Source organism: Topomyia yanbarensis, chromosome 2 (assembly GCF_030247195.1).
Source record: "Topomyia yanbarensis strain Yona2022 chromosome 2, ASM3024719v1, whole genome shotgun sequence".
NCBI classification, from domain to species: Eukaryota; Metazoa; Arthropoda; class Insecta; order Diptera; family Culicidae; genus Topomyia; species Topomyia yanbarensis.
The window spans coordinates 84,317,890-84,342,470 of NC_080671.1; the positions used below are offsets into that span (position 1 = coordinate 84,317,890).

The 24,581-nt window shown below is 39.8% G+C and overlaps 2 protein-coding genes and 1 long non-coding RNA gene across 3 annotated transcripts in view; 1 reads left to right on the plus strand and 2 right to left on the minus strand.

The window, feature by feature from the left end:
- Positions 1 to 3,261: 3,261 nt before the first annotated feature.
- LOC131678687 (glucose-fructose oxidoreductase domain-containing protein 1) lies at positions 3,262 to 5,024 on the minus strand. The gene is made up of 2 exons (XM_058958935.1): positions 4,401 to 5,024; positions 3,262 to 4,340 (listed from the first exon to the last, which is right to left on the minus strand). Exons 1-2 carry the CDS (start codon positions 4,860 to 4,862, stop codon positions 3,621 to 3,623), a joined length of 1,182 nt encoding a protein of 393 aa, XP_058814918.1. The 5' UTR covers positions 4,863 to 5,024; the 3' UTR covers positions 3,262 to 3,620.
- Positions 5,025 to 13,611: 8,587 nt separating this feature from the next.
- On the minus strand, positions 13,612 to 15,546 carry LOC131678688 (uncharacterized). The gene is made up of 3 exons (XR_009303722.1): positions 15,419 to 15,546; positions 14,408 to 15,359; positions 13,612 to 14,345 (listed from the first exon to the last, which is right to left on the minus strand). It is a non-coding gene; the product is annotated as an uncharacterized LOC131678688 (long non-coding RNA).
- A 3,026-nt stretch (positions 15,547 to 18,572) lies between these two features.
- Positions 18,573 to 24,581, plus strand: part of LOC131678689 (transmembrane protein 131 homolog) — a 28,131-nt gene continuing 22,122 nt past the window's right edge. The window contains exons 1-2 of the mRNA XM_058958936.1: positions 18,573 to 18,804; positions 18,916 to 21,108. Coding sequence (XP_058814919.1) covers positions 19,075 to 21,108 — 2,034 coding nt within the window. The 5' untranslated portion in view covers positions 18,573 to 18,804; positions 18,916 to 19,074. The remainder of the gene's footprint in view (positions 18,805 to 18,915; positions 21,109 to 24,581) is intronic.

Sequence of the window (24,581 nt, forward strand, 5' to 3'; positions counted from 1 at the left end):
ACAGAAGGTAAATCAAACTCACAACTAGTGCAAATCGTCTGCGAGTAAGCCTAAAGTCCTTTAGCACATTGGTTAAAACAAACTTTAGTCTCTGAGCTTCAGTCACAGTACCCCGAAATCGTAATTGCGCTACTGCTGGGCAGTTGCTTATCAGGTGATATGATGTTCCATAGTCTGATTCACAAAGATCACAAGAAAATGACTCAGCGCGCTGAATAGTTTCCATGTGATGATTAAGTTTGCAGTGGCCGGTTAAAAGCCCTGGTCAGCATGCCGTAGTGGAGTTTCGAAAAATGTAGAAGATTTTTCGAAATCACTGGGCACGGTTGTTCTAGAAACGCTTTTGTTTGGCGACACGTTTCTAGATTTCTCCAATAATTGCGATGCTCGGGCGAAGCCCAGGACCGTATTTTGTTCTCCTATCCAACTTGTCGAAATTGGCAGGGCGAGCTCAGGCCCAACGAAGTCAATCGCTGTACCTGCCCTAGCCAATTCGTCAGCTCTTTCATTTCCAGTAATACCGAAATGCACGGGCACCCAGACAAGGTAGATAGTGTTGACAATGCTTAGTTCTGCGATTTGAGTTCGGCATGCGATTACTAGCTTGGATTGTGATTCGTGTGAGCTAAGGGCCTTGATTGCAGCCTGACTACCGGAGCAGAAGTTTATAACTTTTGCCGGACAAGCTCTGCTGAAGGGCCAATTCTACCCCGCACAAAGTCGAGTTCTACTTGGAATACAGTACAGTATTTACCTATCTCATTTCTCGACAGTAGACACCAGCACGTCCCTCCATCAGAGAATCACGGGGAAGTCTATTTCGATGTTGTCTATCATTTCTTCCTCTTCAAAGTTTAGCGGTACTCCTCTGACGAATGATAGTTTGGTTCTTGTTTTTGCATTCGTATATGCGGAGATTGACGTGGTTCAGCTTTAGCATTTTAAGCTGTTTTACGTCATCAATCTTGAACCTGCACTTTCCCAGTTTTACGATCTCTGTAAAGTCATTGAATCTTTTGTCTTTGAGGATCTTGCCTACGTGGGATGGATGGTTTGAGTGGTTCTTGTTGGTTTCGATCAGATCCAGGACGATTGATGTGGACTTGGCCCTAAGTGAAATGGGGACCGCTTCAAGAGAGGAAGCCTCGCCTTGACTGAAGTGCGCTGGAGTGATTTCATTTGATTCCTTGTTTTGCCTGGTTATTCTCCCGTATGCAATTTTACGACTGTTTACGATCCGCTTGATCCTATTCGCTGGGTTCTTTCGATGGTGGATTATTGGCCACTGAGCTAGACTTGCTCGTTTGCGACGTTCAAACTGTTTGTACGCACACTCTGGTAGCAGTCCGTGTAAAATTCTACCGCCGTCTGGCGACTCTAAACTATTTCTACCCAAATTTTCAAGAGACAACTCAATGGGTTCTTTTCTGCAGCCTTTTTTGCTTGATGCAATTTGATAAGGCAATTAGGTAATCCATTAGACAGTCTTCCCATGAACATCGATAAGTTTGCACCTGTGTACAAAATTTCGTGCACGCGTTCAGCCTCAAACTTACTTTGCCTTTGTGTACAGGTTCGCCTCGAACACTGAACCCAAGCGAACGATGTGCAAACTTAGGTTTAAACACCGTGTGCGTACACAAGAAAGGCACACACAAAACAGAATGAGTCAACACTAGTGATTTTGAGTGATAGAAAGGGAAAACTAGTGTCAAGAACCTGTGTGTACGAACACCGCGTACGTACATGGGGTTCGGTTGTGCAGATGAACATGTTTACTTGTTTTGGTATGCATTAGCGCGTTCGAGTTTGCACATGAAATGTGGGTTTAAGATGAGCACAGAACTAAAGCGAACCTGGTGTTCGATGTCCATTTGGGAAGTCTGTCATTAGTCGTTTGTTTGATAATTCAGCAGTGGGTTCTGTCAACAAGTCTACTCCTGCGAACATAAAAACTCGTCCAACAAACATCTTTCGTTAGTCGGATTCGTTTGATGTTGGATCGAATCAATGATATTGTCGGACGTCGCACCCCTCGGAGTAACGTCAGAAGAGGTAAACAAGAAATCTCGACAAACATATGATTACTGCTTAAAAGTCAACTGTCAAAACTCTCTTTGAAAAAAAATCCGGACAAACCGTTACTGGCTAAACACAGTTCATAGCAGTTAAAGAAAGAGAAAACTTTTCTCTTTTGTTTACTGCCTACATCTGTGATTGGCGAGTAACGGTTTGTTCGGAATTTCCTTTCAAAGAGAATTTTGACAGTTGGCTTTTAAGCCGTAATCATATGTTTGTCGAGAAATATTTATTCAGTTGTTCAGAAACGTCTCATTATTTGCCTAATCATAGAAGTTCCACGTTTGAAATGTTCGAGTCTGCATCTTTGTATTAGCGCATTTCCCCAAAATTCCACGCGGCCTTCCCCAATTGAAAAGAATGGCCGCGCTTAGCCCATTTGTCATATTGAGAGATTCACTGAAACGGATACACGCCACACCAACTGCTTCCTAAATGCCGCTGTAAGGTTGCCAGTAAGTTTTGGGTGTAACTAGCCCTTGTATTTGCTATTTGCGCTTGAAATTAAGTATGTAGCTGTAGTATTAAGCCTCCCATTTTGGTTTAAACGCAAGGACAGTTTTTAAAACAAAATTTGATTTATTAGTTTAACTCATTTAACCAATTTTATAATTCTGTAATCCAAAAGAAACTTTTGAATTATACTGAACGTGGTGAATTTGGCACAACTTGCACCTGGTATAATCAACCTGCACAAAACGTTGCATAACGCAGGGCTGTTTTTTGTAACCACATAGTTTATCATTCAGCCCTTCTTTATGCAAAATCGCGATAATATAACAGATGGGCTAAGCGCGGTGTTTCATGAAGTGCGGCCGTTCCTTTCAATTGGGAATGGCCGCGTGGAATTTTGGGGAATTGCGCTAAGTATACTTTTGTAGTGAAATAATTTGCTGTGTCATAAAGCTATCTTCGATTAGCTTGATTAATTCAGGTTTCTTTCAAATAGAGATGATTCTTTACTGGTTTCGAAATACTCGAATTCATGAAATCATCATCAATCCAAATTCGTGGTGAGAGGCGTATCATTTATACAACAATAATTCTAGAGAAAATTTTCAATAGGACGTAAGTAACAATGGGGTCTTTCTCTTCTGTTCATTACTCGGCCATTTCAACATTTACTACTCTACTCTTTGCATAATATTCTAGTAAAAACCTTCGGCTTTCGATATGTACTGGAAAATTGGTGCAAAGTGTTGTAATGACGTCGTAATAAACGAAAGAGAAAGTAAACAAAGAGAGGCTCTCAATGTTACTTATGTCCTATTGAAAATTTTCTCTAGAATCGTAAAATTATTGTTAAATCATTTCTCAAATTTCCTTTAATTAATGCGCAGAGTAGGATCTCATATGAATAAACTATTTCATAACGGATTCCAAGTGTAAAAATGTAGCAAAAAGCCGTGTACAGTCAGTTAGAGCAAATAACGTGTAAAAAGCTAACAAAAAACCAAAAGGCAAAAAAGGCAAATTCTTACTCTAAACAATCTAAAAAATTAAACGAAAAAGCATTTTTTTTTCCTCAGAACGGTCAATTTTCAATGAAGCGCCGTTGCCGATGTCATTCTGGCAGCGGACAGAAACTTCTGATTGGTAGGCGATTCCGTACAAATGTTCACCTTAGACCAACACCGTTCCTCGCTAGACTTTCGAATAGCATCCAGTACCGCTTGAACGTAAAGGCCATCTTCGAACGTGGCCGCCGACTGGACTGGTTCCTTTATCCACCCGGTCGATTCCTGCGTAGGATGAAAAGCATCTCTCAAAGCGCCAACCAATTTACATAGGCCCTTCACGTAAGGCCTCGGCAGTGTTGTTTCCGAGGTTGAAAACTGCAAATCCTGTACGTCCACATACAACATCTCCTCCTTGATTGTTCCTGAATCGTCAGCCATACGATGCGCAACCAAATCACCGCCTCTAACAGTCAGATGACCAGCTCCACCGTAAACTGCCACCTCCTGGTGAAAGGCATTATTCGAAATGTGGCAATTAATATTGACAGTCACTAGTGTACCGCTTTCCAGTTCCATCTGGAAAGTGCAAAAGTCTGGGGCCGTAATCTGTCGAATCCCATTAATCTGGCCAATATGTTTAACGTAGGTACGAACAGTTCCGTGCACCTTAACAGCCTTACGTTCCGTTAGGAACTTTACCAAATCTATAACATGACTTCCAACAAGATTCAAAACACCTCCGCCCATTGTTTCGTCACACAACCAATCGAACTTATTATGAAACAAAGAACTCATTCTGACCTGAAAAAGAATTTTAAAAATATTTAGATTTGAAGGATGTTCACCTGCTTCCGTAACTACCTTAACATCAATCAGAGACAACTGCTCCGGGGGACCCAAATAGCCCTCCTGTATAGCTTTCTTCATGTGCCCAATGGCTGGCAAGAACCGTAGCGAATGATTCACAATCGAAATTAGCGTCGGATAGTATTGGCAAGCACGGACCATCTTCAAAGCATCCGCTTGAAACAAACTCATCGGTTTATCACATACCACATGCTTTCCGATACCGAGTGCTTTGACCGAGATCTGCGAGTGCAGATACGGCGGACAGGTGATAAATACCATATCGACGTCCTTACGCAGCAGAACATCATCTATTTTGCTGGTGAAAAAGGGAATTTGTAGCTCGAGCGATGCTTCTTCCGCTTCCCTCAGTGTACGGCCCCAGATTGCAGCAATTTTGAAGCCTTTGTCGCGAAGAATCGGTACCAATACTTTAGTAATTTCACCGGTACCGAACATTCCGATGCCCGGCAGCATGATGTTGTGGGTTGCCCCGAATGCAATGTGAACAAATATATGAAAATCTAATTTAGTTTTATACGTAATTTTGCATGAAAACTTAACGGGAATGTATGCACTGATCAGGACTGACGGATTTGTTTAGGGAAACGATTCACAAAAACAATTTACTGTCAAAACAACTTGGATCAACCAAAGAGAATAGTGAAAGAGACGAAGAGTGAAAATCAGTCAAAACGGCAACACTCCCTTTATGATGATTTCAACACTAGAATTTTGGCAACCGCTTCCACAGACAGCACTTTACATGACTCCTATTATATTTTGAAAACAAACCGTATGTCGATCGTTGGATTTGTTTATCAAACGATGCGCATTTCGAAACAAAGAGATGAAATAATTCTAAAGCTTGTTTTTACTCATACATATATTCTAGAATGCACCTCACAATCACGATTGAACCAAATTCTGACGAAAATTGAAATTTATTTTTTAATAGATGTACAATACTTATCTCCTCCAACTCAGGCATGAGGAATGTTTATTTACATTGCACGATTGGTCTGCTCAATAAGGCATTTTTGGATTCACACTATTCGTCTCTTTCCCTATTCTCTTTGGGATCAACAAATATCGGAAAAAAAATCAAGTAACGATTAGGTCAACTGGTGATTGGTACGCTGATTTAAAACTACTCCAAATTTTCCGATTATCAATTTCGCGAATTGACAGGAAAACCACCGTAATAAACATCTTATGATCCAAGAGCCTAACGACCTGTTCAGGGTATCATCCAAACAATATGTGGAATCCAAAGAGAATAGTGAAAGAGACGCAGAGTGAAAATCAGTCAAAACGGCAGCACTCCCTTTACGATGATTTCAACACTAGAATTTGGCAACCGTTTCCAAAGGCAGCACTTTAAATGACTCCTATTATATTTTGAAAACAAACCTTTTGTCGATCGTTGGATTTGTTTATCAAACGATGTGCATTTCGAAACAAAGAGATGAAATAATTCTAAAACTTGTTTTTACTCATACATAGACTCTAGAATGCACCTTACAATCACGATTGCACTAAATTCTGACGAAAATTCAAATTTTTTTTTGATAGATTTACAATACTTATCTCTTCCAACTCAGGCATGAGTAATGTTTATTTACATTGCACGATTGGTCTGCTCAATAAGGTATTTTTGGCTTCACACTATTCGTCTCTTTTCCTATTCTCTTTGGTGGAATCGTTGGACTATACACCGAGGAAAAAATACTACCGAAATTCATAAGAACTACTTATGATCTTGCGCCACAAGTTTCCCATATGGAAATCATAAGTTTTACTTATGAGTTAAACAAAAATTGGTCATTGAACCTTTTTCGAATCTCATATATGGTACTTATGGAATTTTTAAGAAACTCTTAAGAGATTCATAGGGTTAACCTATGTAAATCATTGAGTTGTAATATGAATTTTATGTAAAAATTCCTATGAGATTCATAGCTGTTTTATATGCACATGGATCAAAAAAAAAATAAGAAATAAATCGATCATGAACCTACAAATGGGCCTATATAACAAATGTACACAAACGGAGATTTGAGTAATATCTTAAAGAGGAGTAAAAATACTTCATAATAAATATAAAAACTCATTTATAAATGTTTCACACTTCATGAAAATCAATAAAAAACAAAACGGCGTATCTGACTTTCAACTGTAAACAAGCCGCCAGGCGGATTCCGCCTCTGCATTTCTAAGGTAGTGTGTACGGGCGAAATTGATAGCATCATTACTTACAAAGCCCGTAAACAGAGTCGCCCTAAACAAAAACCAACTGCTTGATACGCCCGGGGGGAATAACAAATTTTCCCCTCCGGCGAGCACGGCGAAACCCACATTTGGTTTTTGTTTTCTGGCGACACTGCAGGGCGAAATTGTGAATGGTCAAAATAAGAGGGCGACTCAAAAATGGCCTAATCAACATTTCATAACAACACTCGGCGAAATATATTTTTTTCAATTTTATCAACGAAAACGTTATTATATAAAATATTTTAGTAATGCTTCCGAAAACTAGTATTGTTTTGAAGTGTTTCAATACATTTGAAAGCGCAGTATGCAAACACTGTTAAAATACGATTAAATTTCCTGAAGCGAGTTTTCAAAGCTATTTTTCTCGATTCGATATCATTGCGTCTTCGGCCCTTTGGTCGGTTCATGATCGAAATACCATTTATATTTTACTTTTCTAAAAATACTTAAAATTTAATGATGGTAAGTTAGATTATATTATTAACTTACATAATTACAAAAGAATACATTTTGCTGGATCCGATACTCCTAAAAGAGCTCGTAATCGGCTTGGTGGTAGGATGACTCTTCCGTGTGACATTATTTTGTGTTCCTACTGCCAAAGAGATACAATTTTATGAACCAAAAAGAAATAAAATACGGAGATAAAATCCTTACATGTTTTCCACCAGCTTGAAACAACACCAAAATAAATACAGCAATGAAGTTCTTATCATTCTATTTCCCTAATTCTATCGGGTATAATCATGAAATTTTCGCAATAAGACAGTTATGAATACCATAAAACACGCGAACAAATTTCATTGTCCATACTTATGAAAATCAACCATTTTACTTATGATATACATAAGCATTTAATGAAATCGAAACTGCACTGGTTCATAGGTCCTGACTTATGAAATTCTTAATTCTTTTGCTGCAGTGTATGGGTTAAAGTTCGTGTATAATTTTTGTTTTGGGCAGCCGCTGGAAAAACTAAACACGTTAACACATATCAGAAAAGAGAAGGGCCACTCCAAATCAAAACTTCTCACAATTCTTTTTAAAATCACTAGCGGCACGTGGTGTCGAAGCCCTGCAAAATACACTGTTAATCATCACATTAGCACAGACTAACAGACATAACACTCAAAAACAAAGCTTAGCCCGCTTTAACGGTCATTTTAAAAATATTTGTAGTTGGGACTGTGACCACATTTGAAATTATGGCGCCACTGACATATGAACAAGCATATGGGGGATAGACCACTAGTGAAAAATTGTTCCTAAACCTGAGGGGTAACCCACCAGTAAATGAGTGTTTGGGACTGTGAATAAAAGGTGGAGCTAGTGTTCTGGGAAAATTGTCGGATCGATGTTTTTTGAGGGAATTCCCTCATAGTGTTATGTCTGTTAGTCTGTGACATTAGTTCAAAATTATACGACGTTACTGGTATAAAATATCTAGCAAATTCATCCCCGATAATCCGACAAGTGGTCAGAATATGTTCTCCACATAAAAATTGTCATCTTTCAAGCATTGATTGCGTTCTTGGGTTGCAAACAGATATTTTACTTTAAATATTAACCTATCCTTTTCCATCGAAAAGCGAAAGTTTTAAGGTTCCCCCACACTGACGCGATTTTGTCGCAGCGACTGCGAAAATTTCGCGAAGCGACTTGTCGCTAGCAACTCTGCTCATGGCGACAGATGTGCGCTCCCATACTGACGCGAACTTTTCGCGTCGGCTGTTGCGAAATTGCAGCGATTTTTGAACAATCGCTGCGTGCGAGCATTGTGTCACAGTCGCTGGGTGTTCGCCAGATATTCAAGATGGCGCAGACTAATCAACTATTGTCATTTGGCGCATCTCAACTTTACATAAGTTGACCAGAATTCCGAAAAAAATGAATATAGTTATACGAAAAAAATCGCCTAAATTTCAAAACCAAACTGATGGACGCTTCTATACCACTACCAAGTCCAACAAAACTATTTGAAAACGAAGATTACATACCGTGTGAAAGCCAGGTAAATCGAATAAATACTGGAGCGGTAAAATTGAATTGAAAGTAGGGTGGTTAGAGCTATTTAGGGTAAGGTGGGGCAAATCCGACCTAGTAAATGGTTTTGGCTGTAAAATGCACATTTTACATCGGATCAAGTCGTTTTATATACCAAATTAAAGGTTAGACTTCTGGGCAACTTTCTGTATATAGCATTTTATTTATTTTTTCCCTTTTTTATTTCGACTATGTTAGTCACATTTTCTTTTTTACGTTTTAACGACATTCAATTAGCTAGAGATTACTGGGTAGGGAAAGTTATGAAACTTAGAGCCATAGTACTCAAGTGAGAGCAAGGATGTGAAGTAAACAGATCGGAAAACTAGAAGTGGCAGGGTCATTAGAACAGGCTTAATATCGTGCGGGCTTAATTTTTGCCTTCTGATAATGAGGGTCGAGCTTAGGCAGAATAACTACGAATCACCCGAGTTCACTATCATGTGTCCTTGATAAAGGTAGACGTATCTATCTTTACCGTGACAACCGGCAAAAATTAAGCCACGCAAGATCACCACTGAAAACCTGTCGACGATTAGCATCAATCTGAATGATGATTGCTGCTGTTCATCTCTGTATGCCTTTTGAATGCCGGGATAGATTTTTATTAGACTATTGTCACTGTTCTTACAGTCGTGGCGGGTTTGCTACATTGTGTAAGGAAATGGCTGTGTCTACAGCGGCTACCCACCGCTGCCGATGGATTCCCATCAGTTTCTTTTTCTTTTTTCCCTTTTTTATTTCGACTATGTTAGTCACATTTTCTTTTTACGTTTTAACGACATTCAATTAGCTAGAGATTACTGGGTAGGGAAAGTTATGAAACTTAGAGCCATAGTACTCAAGTGAGAGCAAGGATGTGAAGTAAACAGATCGGAAAACTAGAAGTGGCAGGGTCATTAGAACCCATTCCCTACCCAGTAATCTCTAGCTAATTGAATGTCGTTAAAACGTAAAAAAGAAAATGTGACTAACATAGTCGAAATAAAAAAGGGAAAAAAGAAAAAGAAACTGATGGGAATCCATCGGCAGCGGTGGGTAGCCGCTGTAGACACAGCCATTTCCTTACACAATGTAGCAAACCCGCCACGACTGTAAGAACAGTGACAATAGTCTAATAAAAATCTATCCCGGCATTCAAAAGGCATACAGAGATGAACAGCAGCAATCATCATTCAGATTGATGCTAATCGTCGACAGGTTTTCAGTGGTGATCTTGCGTGGCTTAATTTTTGCCGGTTGTCACGGTAAAGATAGATAGTCTACCTTTATCAAGGACACATGATAGTGAACTCGGGTGATTCGTAGTTATTCTGCCTAAGCTCGACCCTCATTATCAGAAGGCAAAAATTAAGCCCGCACGATATTAGGCCTGTTCTAATGACCCTGCCACTTCTAGTTTTCCGATCTGTTTACTTCACATCCTTGCTCTCACTTGAGTACTATGGCTCTAGGTTTCATAACTTTCCCTACCCAGTAATCTCTAGCTAATTGAATGTCGTTAAAACGTGAAAAAGCATTTTATTTAGATCTTCGGAATATCTTGAGATACAAGCGTTTTACAAAAATGTTCATTTTTGCTGCTTTCAAAAATGGTGGGGTAAATCCGACCCCCTATGTTTTTGGTTGATTTAGTGCGGATATTACTCAAATTTTATGGTTTTTCAATGATAGATAAATGAATGTTGTGTTATTGAATTGTAACATGAAGAAAATGGAGTTCAATATTAATGTTGGAATGCTAAAATCACGAGCAGTAGCACGTAATGATATTCCCATTTGCATCGAAGCAATTGCTTGACGAATACTATAATCATCACGTTTTTGTGTCTTTCGTTTGTTACTATGAACCATTTTGCATAAAAATAATAAATAATAACAATAAAAATATATTTCAATTTGATAAATAAAAATTTTCTTAGCAAAAAAGCGGTCGGATTTACCCCAATATTTTGAGGTCGGATTTGCCCCACCGCGTCATTTTTCTTTACGATGCAATTAAAAAATATATGAAAAAGGTTGAACTAAATTCATCTATGTACTTTGTAGGACTTAAATCAAAGATTTTAAATCCACTTACATTTATTATGTAATCACTTTAAGAATCAGAAATATCCTGTAGTCAATGATGCACAAAAGTCAAATAAAAAATTGTAAAAACACACTTTTTGTTGTATGAGCATCTTAATGTAGACTAATAAAATACTGTCATACCACCATTATGATTATTTTCGATGCACTACACGACAACATTGATATTAGTTCGCGTAGTGCTTCTGATTTTCGGTAACAGAGGGTGGTCGGGTTTACCCAACGGTCGGATTTGCCCCACCTTACCCTACTATAATCCAGTGCTTCAAGTCCTTCGAGAATAAAAAATATTCCAAAGCGGACTCATCTTTCCAAAGAGCTGATCGAAAAATAGTTCGACGAACCCAACGATTCCGCCGTAGAAGAATTAGTGAAAGCATTGGAAAAAAGAAACGTCGGTAATAATACGGATGATGAGAAAGGCCTCCCGGAAAAGGACGATCATTTCTTGTTCAACGAAGATGTTTTAGCATTTTGTTTGAGGGAAGAAATTAACGCCAATGAACGGTTGAACATGTTATGCCAAAGATTCCATAACAATCTGAAAAATAAGAATATAAAATTCATACCGCAAATCGAGCGGGAGAATGAAGTTCCCCACAACATAAAGATAATCGATGAAATCTTGGGTACGGACTCGATCGGAATTCCCATGCGATCAGATGATAATCATGTTTCTTCAACTGGACGAATAAATAGCAACCTCTCGTCGAGCAAGTTCTGTATGTTGGTTAACGGTATAACCCAATAGAGCAAGTGCACATCAAATCAAAATATACTCACACTAGCTTTGTTCCAGTACAAGGAAATCACTCCGGAGTAAACAGGAGCAAAAAATTCTTGCTCCTTTTTACTCCGGTTTGCTACCAGAAGAAGAAAAAAAAAGAAGAAGAGAGTAAAGGAACGATTTTCTCCGGAGTACTTCCAGTTTCTCCTGGAACAGACCTACTGATAGCTGCTCAATTTCTCACGAGTATATGTACATGTATCTGTCCGCCTAGATTGAGAGAACATTCGAAATCAAAACCCCACTGCTTCTGGTCGGATATACGCGCAGCAACGACGAATCATCTGAATACACCTCTATCGAAGACTGCATATCAAGAAGACTGCTAACTCTGTCCAGAATCTGGAGACAGTAACAGCAACGCCACTTGCGGGTAAAGGTGGTACTTCCCATAGTGATGCACACACACATATACACTTTTACATTAAGCTTCCTACCTTCAGACAATAGAGGTGCTGTAACCTCTGTCGCTTCTCGTTTGTATGGGGGAAGGAAAGAGATATCAGTCTTCTTAATATGTAGTCTTCGCCTCTATGCTAACCGGATCTAATCTGTCGTATATGCGAGAGTTAACTTACATCTCCTTCCCTCTAAGAACGGTTGGTTTCAAAATCGTCCAATGAAGGACGTTGGACCAACTTGGACATCGTCCAAATAACCGTTCAACGAACGTCCATCGTTGGATCCGTGTTGAACGATTTTGAAACAATTTTTTGGACGTCTCAGTGGGTTGTTTATAATCCTGGTACCGAATGTGGAGACTCTCAAGTTCGGCACCAACGGGCTGGAGTGTGTGGTGTTGCAGCAGACTGGTGCGTATTTATCTGTGAGGAGAGGAGTATCGCAGCGAGTTTCCCAGGAGGGGATGCTACCGCTAGCAATGTTGATCAGTGGCGAAAGGGTCTGCGTTACAAGGCTGCTTGGTTCGATCAACGTTCCCTTTGTGATCGATGAAAACGTGAAGCTAATGATATATAGGCGATATGTTTCGCCAATTCCTATTCACTACAACATGGACGCATGTTCACAAATTGGCGGAATTCGGTCCACTAACCGAGTAATTTTTAATCGGTTCCAAAGATAGACAATATTTATGAAGCCAAGCTTCGCCGAAGGATTAAGGTGTTTTATTACCTTGTTTTACATCTTTTTGGAGTACGATGTGTATCTTATCTTAGGACAAAGTCTCCTAACAGGCGATAGTACTTTTGTCATTATACGAGAGAACAACGATTTCTACTTTGTAGATCCAACCAGTGGTAAAAAATACTCCAGCTCCGATACGTACTGTCCTTTAAGTAGAATTTACTACTTTGTCAATGAGGACAACGTCTAGGGAAATATTCAAAAAGAGAACCGGGTGTTCCTGACGCAGCTAGATGTGAACAAATCAGCCTACTGAAGACCGCTATTCAATCGATCTCATGAAGCTCCCACCGGTTGTATTCACGATGGAATTTACTTGTACAAAAATGCACTGAATGTACGAGATTTGTAAAAAACTATTGAAAAAAAGATTGTTAAGAAGATTGCAATTTGGAGAACGCACCGTAAAATTACATGGAACCGGTTAGTTTATGAAGCTATCAATTGTGTATTCTCGGATGGTATGCTATGGCAAAAAAACGCAATAACTATATTCTAGTTTCAGCCATATAAGTAACCAACTTGCATACGCCCTTCCCAACTTTCAGTCGGACACTAGTCTGGAAACTAATACGAATGGCAATCTGGAACTGTTCAGTCAACTGTTATCCTTTCCTCAATAGTATATACAATATAAAGTATGCTACAATTTAAACTTTAAATTTGCCTTTCTCGAAATCAATATATTGTCACTTAGCCCGGTCTGACGTAACTCCGACCAGTTCGCTCTCAGCAAGACTTATTCATTACCAGCCATCGAAGTTCAGTCTTTGGTCGTGGTTGCCGAACGAACCATCGCAGATCCGGATCGCAAGAATCTGGGGGATTTGTGTAATCCTCTATTTTCTCCACAGTTATTTCCACCAAACCTTACGACACTGTTGCTATAATTTGTATTTTTCGTAATTTTGCAGTTTTATTACGTACGAAAATCTGTTAATTTACACTGTACATCAGGTCAAGGAAAAGCATTTTTGATTAAAGTTAACAATTAACATAAGGAGCGAATAATTATTTATAATCTTTTGCGCAGCGAATGCCTGCTCAGCTTTATACTCGTCGAAAGCCTCTGCGAGGACAACCCGCTTGATCTCGCTACATCTTACGACGTAAGATAGCTCATTTAGAATTTTATCCATGGTATTGCTCAATTGGGGGCTTCTGCAGATCATTGTTCTCGACAGTTTCACCGGGTGTCCGACGGTTCCATACAAATAGCTACATTGGACCCACAGTACGATGTACGGGTGATTGGTAGTTAGTTTGCACCGCTTCTCCTTCTATCGCTGTATTGTAGCACAATCTGTATCTGCTTCGTAAGCGGAACCACTCACAGGGGCAATGGTACTCACCCAGCCCAGGTAGTACTTTAATATCGCCGTTAGTAGTGCGCTGATGAAAAAATGTGTATCCTTAATGTCGGCCAGCAATAGCAGGTAACAAAGATCGTTCATAAAATTATTATCAATTTTAAGCGCAGCCCGATTAGAACATGTACTGCTTTGAGTTCCAAGAGTGCACGCACCACTGCTTAGCGTTAGCCACATGGGACTTACCAGTTTGGGTACAGTAAAAAAATCCACTGGGCACTGCTGCGTTATGCCGGCAGCCAGCATTATCTGTAGCAATAAATTAACACAACTGTTTGAACAGGTAAGTGAAGGGTTTCTATCAAGCCTACCTGGAGTAACTGCGGCTACCTGTAGCTTGCGTTTTCCGCCGCCATTCTTAAACGACACAGCATTGATTCAAATATACTCATGTGTTCCGAGCTGAATGCTTCAATTTCCTGCAGCATGTCATCGTTTAGTTGAACGCACAGCACAATTCCTAGACGTGCCTTTTTGTGCAAAGGTCTCCCGCGATAATTGGTTGCAGTGGAAAGAACTTCCCCGCTAAACGCTTTTTGTCTAGTCAGTACTATGGTTTCACTATTCCGTCGATTTTTACCACTGGCTCAATCAATACTGGTATCTAAACTAAGTCTTCGAAATCACTAGAAATTGATGCTAGACTGTTTTGGTGCGATGGCGTGGTTGACTTGATGAAAACGCCCAAGGTTCCGTTCCACCATACCCTGAGTCAAGGCCACTTTTGGTTGAAAGTCTCGGATCTGCTAGATGCTCCAAATGCGCAAACTCGATTGGCAGTGGTGGCCTTTGTCTGTGGTTGTACGAAGTATCATATTACGTCAAAGTGGACGAAGTAACAGTAAACGACCGTAGTGACGTTGTACCTATAGAGCTACGATCACTTTCCGACGTATGTCGGCCGTTGTATAGTGCATTCTGACCGATACTTGGCAGTTAATAGCCCAAGTAGGTGGAAGTGGATACTTTTTTACTGCTGTTGCTGCTACTGTTGGCTACTGAAACACGTAAGCATACTTAATGGTTTTTCGAGTTTTTAATCAATGTACCTTCAAACTGCTGTCCTGGAAGACTATAGGTGCAGAACCAAAAATCATTTCGGCCATCGACGTGGTATCGCTTTTGGTATAGCTGTTGTGCTGATATAAAATTTTGCGATGATAAAATTTCCCACGCTGTTAGATCGCTTTGTGGCTTTGTATTGCGGTACTGCAAGTGGACGTTGTTGCTGCATTGGATTCGCCGGAAATTTTCTCGACCGCACTGGAATCAAACAGTAGTTTACGACCTCGAATGTCACATTCGCGGATAAGAACACGAACCTGGTCAGCGGTGAAAGTTGATTCTTCTGAGGTATATTTCTGTGTTGCTGAACTAGCACTGCGCTTCTTGGTATACTATAGTTGAAAACAGATTGTTGAATAATGCAATATTTATAGTCAACTGATTTACTATCCTCTCTTCTTGTTTGTTTTCTTACTGTGTCTAGACTGTGTCGAGTAAACGACCTGCTTCACGCAAAGATGTTTTAAATATAAAGACACGCGGACAAATACACTATTCTCACTGAATGGCTGATAAAACAATCGAAAAATATTTTTTTTTTAATTTTAGGACAACATACGTCGTATTACCATGAGATTAAAATTGAGGTTGTCCCATCTAGCTACTATAGTTTGCAAATGTCACTTTGTGTCGCTTGTAATGCGAAATTCGCGCCGGTGTGGGCACTCATGCGAATCGCACTGTCGCAGGAAGCGCGACGAAATCGCTAAGCGAAATTTTCGCAGTCGCTGCGACATAATCGCGTCAGTGTGGGGGAACCTTTAATGTTGAAGTATGTAAGCATACATTTACGTTTAAATATCGAAGCTTTTGACTGCACAGTTGATTCTTAGCGCACTGACCAAGAAAGATTTTCAATGGATATCTTCCCAATGGTTATTGTGTGTCCTTTCTTTTGAGAACCACCACGCAAGGACATTAAATTTAAACACAAACAGCATTATGTTAGCCAGCCATTTTCCTATTCCAGGATTCGATAAAAGTTTTTTGGTCCTTATAAAAGTGGAGGAAATTAGTTTATAATTATTTTCAATCTTTAATATTAAATGCTTTTTCAAGGATTTAACGTCGCTTTTCAATTTTTACGAAATGTCACCAAAGTCTGGAAACCATGATGGGCTCGAAAACTTCAGCGGATTGATTAGTATGAAAAATGCAAACGACAATCGTTCTTTTCAGTGTTGCCACAATTCAATCCGTACTGGGAGTTGAAAATTCTTCGTATTCTGTACCAACACAATGACAAACAGAATCATTTTATATAATCATTTTTCATTCGAAATTGTTATATACTTAGTTGGTGCGGATGCATTCAATTATATGCGGAAACCCAAAAATTACGACCCGGAATCAGTTGTTTCATTTGCGGTAAAATTTCGCCAGAAGCCAGTCAAAATTCTGGTGTGTTTGACTGGGTAATGTCAAAATCAGCTCCAGTTCAAATTCTCATTGTCATTTTGTTTTCAACCTAAGCTGAGCTGCGGCCAGAACCACATTGGAAGCCGTGTTTCAGTCTGGAAAATCCTTTAGCCATCTCTTTTGCTTTAAATAGAAGGAAGATCTGTATAAAATTTCCGAAAAATCTATGAAAAATTGAAATATTTCCAAAAATCTGTGGAAATCGGTGAAATTTTCACGAAAATGTTAAAAATCTATCTTCTGAGAAAAGCTGTGGCCAAAAATTAGGCAATCTATGAGACATTTGTTTGACAACTCAGTGGTGGGTTTTGTCAACAAGATTGTTTTGCTTTACTCCTGCGAACAGAAAAACCCGTCCAACAAACATCTTTCATTAGTTCCGATTCGTTTGATGTTAGATCGAATCAGCGGTTTTGTCGGACGTTGTGCTCAGCAGCTCGGAGTAACGTCAGAAGAAACAATCAAGAAATAATCAGCTGATCCAGCACGTGTCATGGATTGCCTAATTGTTAAATAAATCTGTGACATTAAAAAAAATGTGAATGTGGCAACCCTGGCTGTGGCTTGTACTGACATTTGAATGCGAGATGTGACAAACCTGGATTCAGCAAATCAAATGAAGCCTATGGGTGCTTACAGAGTGGCGGCAAGAAGCTAAGCTGGGGCTATAGCTGACATTAGAATGCGAGAAACCTGCAAACCAAAGGGATGATGTCAGAGTGAAAGCCGAGCGGATCTGCTACCTACTTTTACTCTGACAGGTTCCATTTGATATGCTGCAAGCAAGTTTCTCGAATCCCGCATCCGCAATGCCAGTGCTAGCTCCAGCTCAGTTTCTCGCCATCACTCTGTCCGTGGTCTAACTCAACATTTACAACCTGTTTACTAGTATGCATCGCAGTGTTAAATTATTTTAATGTCATGTCAAAAAAAAATCTGTACCAAGCTGTACTTTTTTACAAAAATATGTTATCCGTATCGTACAGAATCTCTACCAAAAATACTCAAGAAATGTGTACCCTTCTAGATAAATCTGTACTTGTGGCATCGGTAATACACACTTTTCAGATCTGCGTACCGAGAAGCAATTATTAATCAGTTACTCAGTAGCCAAGTCAAAGAATTTTCTAAAATAAATTTAAAAATAGTTACTCTAGTTAGAGAAAACAACTCAAATGTTAAGACCGACGATGGCGAGATTGTATACGTTAATTTGGTAATTAAGCCATATGCTGTTTTCGATTTTTCCGTGCAGCTGACGTTTTATCGAACTTTTTTGTATTATTTTGTTCGCAAAATTACAAAATTTTTTTACAAAGTTGAATTATCACGACAAAATCTTCCATTGGATTCTCTAATATGTGCTAAGTGCTCTTGTGACCTTAAGTACTCACATTAGCTTTCACTGCATTGGATTGTAAATCAGAAAAAAAAAGTTTACTTCTTCAGCTTAATTATCACAAATAATATTTATGACAAATGGAAAAATCCACCACCCATGCGGAAGATCACGTTCCACTACTTAGAAAGAGGGGTCTACAATCATGTGCTGTTTAGTAAAGGTTCCTTACGAGTAATTCTTTATGTGCAAAATTAATAAAAGCATTCCCGTCGGACTAGGTAATCAGAGAACATTCCGTTGAAACTGGATGATTCTCCGGACGCCCCGCAAAAAAACAGATTATTGCGTTTTAGAAAACGAGCGTATAATCCGACCGAAAAGTTATTTCCGGTATGTTTTCCTCCACCTGTGGCAGGTGGAGGAAAACAAATTGTTGAATACACTATTGCAGCTACAGATTGTCAAGTACTCTATATATTCAAGCTGAATATCACTTAGGATCTTTTGAAAAAGTGCTCTTGAATTTCTTCATTTTGATGGATAATTTTAAATCCTTTTCCGTACCCCTCGTTTTATGTAAACACACCGTGCTTCATTTGTATTCGTACCATGGTTTTTTTTGGCAAGCACGAGATCACGCGAAGCATGTACGAGTGCGAGCGAGACACGGCTTAGAGGGAAAATGTTGAGTTGAAGCAGCAGCGATAAGACACGGACGGACGAATTTTTGATTCCTGAACGAGTGGCAGTGAAAAATAGAGGAATCGTTTTGAGGACACGTCCAAAGTGGACATTTTTTGCATCATATCATTAGGCGTTTCGTCGGGGTCTGAAATAAGATACTCAAAGCACCTGCGGAACTGTGTGGAAGCGACAGAAAAGGTATGAAAATTGCGTTGGTTTCATCCAGACCATCGCGTGTGTTTAGAGGACTTTTCTTCATGACGTTTTTTTTTCTCTTGTGCTGTCTTATATGCTTGTGTCTCACAACAGACTCTGTGGAGGATCTATTGGTGGTTTTAAAAGGAAGTTCAGCAAAGTCCGGAGAAGGAGAAGAAAATGAGCATAGCTATTCTACGGAATTAGGACATACCATAGCTAGCACGACTGGAATAACGCGAAATAGGTTGAAGTAATAGGAAGAAAACAAACATGGCTAGCAGGAAGCGGTCAGTTCGTGTGTTCAGCCTGGTGTTGATATTTTTACACCTGGAGGTTCAGGTTCGATCCCAACCATCGACGCAGCAGCAGCATAATGAACAGCTTAGTTTTGGCGCACAAGAAATGTTCTCGCCATCGTCACAAACGCTAATGGATGAGATGTTTCAGAGAGGCGAAGGTGTCGCTAGAGGAGGAATAGGAGAAGTGGCAGGCGGGAAGAGCAGTCCGGAACTGGTGGGAAACTTGATTTTCCAACCGAGCTTGCTGGATTTTGTCGAACGTTCAATTGGCGACCCGCACAATCAGGTGGTGATCCTGATCAACAAACATAAAAGCCGGAGCGTATTTTTGGGCTCAATATCGGGCAGTACACCGGATTTCTACAGTTCGTATTTCAAGGACATGGTGATTCCGCCGGAGGGAAACACAACGTTCAATGTAGTGTTTCTTCCTCGTCAGTTGGGTGCTACGGCTGGATCGATTGAAATCCATACTTCATTTGGACTGTTGCAGTATCAGGTTAGAGGTGTAGGGATTGAATGCCCGTACCGATTGAGGCCTTTGGTAGGCTTGGTAGCTCCTCTGAACGCCACGATTACACCAGAAATTACCTTATACAACCCGCACGATACTCCTCTACAAATCGTGGAAATTTACAGTAGTGGAGGAAACTTTCAGCTTGAATTACCCAGTGGAGCCCAGGAGGGCCCGCAAGCACTATGGGAAATACCACCCCACAGCACGAGAAGTGTAATTCGAGTTAGGTTCCATGGAAAAACTGCTGGGAATCACACGGCTTACGTCAGGATAAAAATCTCAGGCGGAAGCCAAAATCCGTCACTTGCCGATAAAATGCTAGTGGTTCCGATCGAGATTGAGATTTCCAAGGAAACGGGAATTTACTCGAAGGTACCTTTCCTTGATCTCGGAGTCGGCGGTATAAAAGAAAATATTACCCGAATATCTTTGAATTTGACAAATTCTGGAGATCATAAAATAGATATTACAAGCTATGGAGTGCACTCGACAACCATGGAAATCATTAAAGCTGTAAAAGTATTCATCGATACACAGAGGTTTCATCCAGTATTCGAAATTACCGTCAACTGGACCAAACTAGCCACGTACAGTGAAATCAAAGGCTTCCTGTATGTAGATTACACCCTTAAGGATTCCCCGAAAAATTTGGTATATGCGTGGGTAGAATTTTACGGACAAGTTTTAAAGGGTAAATTGGAGTACAATACAGACGCGTTAAAGTTCCTCACGTTCGCTTCCGATGAGTCGGAGCGAAACTCTCAACTTCAGGTTGCTCGGCCACTGGTTGTCTGGAACAAGTTCAACGTGCCATTCAGTATTTCCAACATAACTGTACCTGACAACTGCTCGAGGAATTTCCGCATCGAAGGTTTCCTACCAAAAACCATTCTACCCGATCAGGAGCAAACGCTATTCCGAATATCTCGCATTTTGGCCGACAACCTAAATCGATCCATCGCTACCTACATTCGACTGGTGACGAACGTGACTGAGTTTGATCTTCCCGTGTACAGTTACACTGGAAAGCTGAAGCGCATTTTACCATTCTCGACAACAGCTCCACGCCCTCCAGCAGACTATGAGAAGCTGGATCTAGACGAACGCGAGCTCAACTTTGGAATTCTACCGATCTCAACGATTGGCGAAACGTTAATCGCTTTCTACAACACGAACCCAGTGGAGATTTCGATTCGCCACTGGAAAGGGGCCATTACCTCGGAAGGCTCCGGAGCGCCCACCATCACCGTAATCCTGCGCGGTTGTGGTCCTCATTCGGGCGAAAATCTTATATTCTGCAACACGATTCAACCGAACCATTGGATCGTGTTCCAGGTCAGCGTTCAGTCCAGCACGACCGATAGCTATCAGGGTCGATTCAGCATAACCACAGACTACGAGGAGATTGTAACGCCGATAACGTTTACCACAGCCGTCGGCAAGCTGGAGCTCAACAGAGAACTGTTGCACTTTGATAGCTGCTTTCCGGTAAGTATTTCCCATGCTTTTAATTGCAATTGGTTTTGCGGTAAACGCTTGTCGGTCGAAATGTGTGCATTTCGTTTTCAATGCTCCCCCGTTTATTGTTTATTGTTTACATTCACTCAAACTGATTGCGGGTCGCCGCGAAGCGATAAGTAGAAGAGAATATTGTTTTTATTGCCAAGGGATGTTTGGATGTTTTGCGATCTCGTGACAAATTATCTTAACCAATAAATTGCTGGACGATGGCGACTTCCGTACTCTGTTAAACGACTAGAAAAAAAATATGGTAACGTCACTTATATCTGCGTTGGGCATTCGATATGATCTCGACGTATCGTCTTTCCCGTATAGCCACAGTTTAAATTTTTACAAGGCTCTAAGCCAATGTTCATTATAACTTTGTATGGAATTCAAATCTGAATTCAATTTGTAATTTTGTAATTTTATTGAGCACGACAACCTGTTAGTACATACTTTGAATCAGGTCAAGGAAGTTACTTGGATAGCAGTAAATACATAAGAACGGTTATTTCAACACACCCGAGCGGATATTGAACATCACCCCCGAAGAGATATTGTCATTCAAATACGGCTTAAACTATAGCTCTTTACCACACTACGTTAGAAACAATAGTATATCCTTGAGTTTAAGCTTTCTATAGATAGGTTCATTTATGCATGGGGAACCAAAAATCCGGATACGCTATTGCATTACTACAGAACAGTTGCATATCAACTGATACGTAGATTTCTCAAAGGCCTTCGATCGTCTTCCTCATCAGCTCGCTGTTGAAAAGCTGAGACGAATCGGATTTCCGGACTGGTTGACCAATTGGATCTCCTCGTACCTTACAAATCGCAGTGCATTTGGGAGACTTGGAACTGTACTTTCAGACTCTGTCGACGTTACATCGGGTGTACCTCAAGGGAGTCACCTTGGACCTCTCCTCTTCGTGCTCTTTGTTAGTGACATTTGCATCGAATTGACATCGTGTAAGGAGATGTACGCAGACGATCTGAAAATTTATCGCGTCATAACAACTCTGCACTGAGGATACTGCACCTTCGAAAATCATAAGAATATACTTTGATTTTTCGCCAAAAGGTTTTCATGTGAATATCATAGTTATAAACTATGAATGACAGTTTTTGCACCCAAAGAACCAACTATGGATATCATACTGCGAATGCATACTTTTCATAAAGTTCCACGTATAAAAACGATACTACTGCAGTATAAATATCTTATGTAGTTCGTATGAATATCATTTTAATGAATAATGAAATTCGGAGCATCTTCTTGTAAATCTTGTCACTGGATTTTAATTACAGGTCGGACTCGATTATCCGGGGATTCGATTATCCGGGGATTCGATTATCCGTGATTCGATTATCCGGGGAAAATGATTCGATTATCCGGGTGTTTTGAAAAAAATCAAATTTCAACTATAATGTCTTATTATAGTGCTAATTCGATCATTGCAGTCAATAGAACATTTTTTCGGGCAATTTGGAGGTCTAGGGTTAACCTCCTCTCTTTTAACCTACCTCAAAAATAGCTTATATATGGGTTATTTCGCGCAAAGTGACCTAAAAAACAAAACTTGGAACCGACCTTCATGGATTGGAACCAGTTTTGAAGAAATTGTTCATTTAGAGCCAATATATAATAACCTAAATTGTTGTGTCGTTTAAACAGCCCCTCAGTCCATGGGAACATTCTTAACCGTTATGTGTCCGACGCGGTACCCGGATACCTTTTTAGGTTGAAAAATAATGAAATTCCGATGTTTTATCCGCAGCTGGAAATTGAAACTTTGTGACATCTTGGAACTTCACTAAGTCAAGTTTTTGGGGTAATAATGTTTTTGATGTAGTAAGAAGGCAGTGAGGAGGGGCTCCTGAATTTTTTACTACGTCACAGGCCGACGTGGATACCCGGGTACCCCCAAAACTGAAATGCCAATAACTAAGGTAATTTCCAACCGATTTTGATGCTTTTGGGTGTTTTGGATTCAAGAACTCATCCACTTTTAGACTTGGTAAAAATGAATCGGGTTATTTCAACCCGTTCTCGGGAATCCGGATTTCCGGAAGCATGTTCCAGTGCTTGGATACTATTTGTGAATATCAATGGAATACTAGCAATATGGGTATCAAAATTCTTGGCATAGCATCAATAGACTGTATCTCGTGGTATTGGAACCATTTGGTGATTTCACCACGGAACGGACATTCCGGAGCAGGTTCCCGTAGGGCCGTGAATGGCCATTCCATTCCAATTCCATTTTTCAAACTACCATAGGGTCCCGTAACAATAAATAATAGACTTCCGAGACAATTTGAAGTGTTTTGATACTCATTTTGCTAGGGCATTATTTAAATTTACAAATCATACCCTAGTACTGGAACATTACTCAGGAAAATCCGGATCACCAAGAACCAGATCCATTAATCCGGTTCAATGTTACAGAATCCAAAAGTGGACGAGTTCCTGAATCTATAACATCTAAAAGTGTCAAAATCGGTTAAAGGAAGCCATAGTTATGAGGATTTTAATTTGTGGGTACCCGGGTACCCTCGTTGGCCTGTTATAGGTGTTTTTTGTAGGACACATAACGGTTAATTTTAACAAATTGTTTAAAAAAATGTTTTTCTTCGAATTATATCTCTGGTACTGTTTGCACTAGAATCAATCAGCGAGATATTTTTTTTAAAGATTTGTTTAGGGATTCCAAAAAAATGAAAAGTTTTTAATGCCAATATTGCCAAATATGCAACTTTTTAATTTTACACTAAAAGTACATTTTCCTCGTAATACATCGGTTACTGTAGGCCACATAAAACGTCATTATACCTACATTGCTCGGTCGGTTTCTGGCTATCTCTTAGGATAATGATGACATGCTTCTCAGGATTCTGTTTGGATACTTTTCAAGATTCTGATCGAAGTTTTCTTAGCATCCCAATGGAATCTATTTCAGAACTTCGATTCAATATTTATCCGTATTTCTACGGCTTTTTCTCTGAATTTTGATGTAGGATTCTAGAGAAAAGCTTCTTAAATGTCTAGTGGAATATTTCTCATGATAGAATTCTGCTGAAGATTATGCTTTATTTCAGATACTGACAGAATCATGGTCCTATTATCATTGGAATCCGGTGTAATATTCTGATGAATATCCTGCTTTGAGTTCCAGTGGACTTTGACACAAACAATATTGCTCTTCTCCCATTATCCCCTTCAATAATTGATTCCTGCTCAGAATTCCAATAGCATCTTTAACCCGTTCGTGCCCTTCTGGTTGATGAACAACCATGTTTCTATATGACTATAACGTTTGGTTTACACAACGTCAAGTAAGGCTAATAACTGCGACTAAGATCTTTCATTTGAGCACTAAAAGTTATAAATATTAGCATTAGAACAGAAGTTATTACAATTAATCTGGTTGGGTTCCGCTGAAGCAGTGCTG

What these genes read in the sequence shown, in the direction of transcription:
- LOC131678687 (XM_058958935.1), bottom strand. Translation starts at nt 4,862, where the DNA reads ATGCTGCCGGGCATCGGAATGTTCGGTACCGGTGAAATTACTAAAGTA. An exon ending in TGTCTCTGATTGATGTTAAG is followed by an intron (nt 4,341 to 4,400) that starts GTAGTTACGGAA and finishes ATTCTTTTTCAG; the next exon opens with GTCAGAATGAGTTCTTTGTT.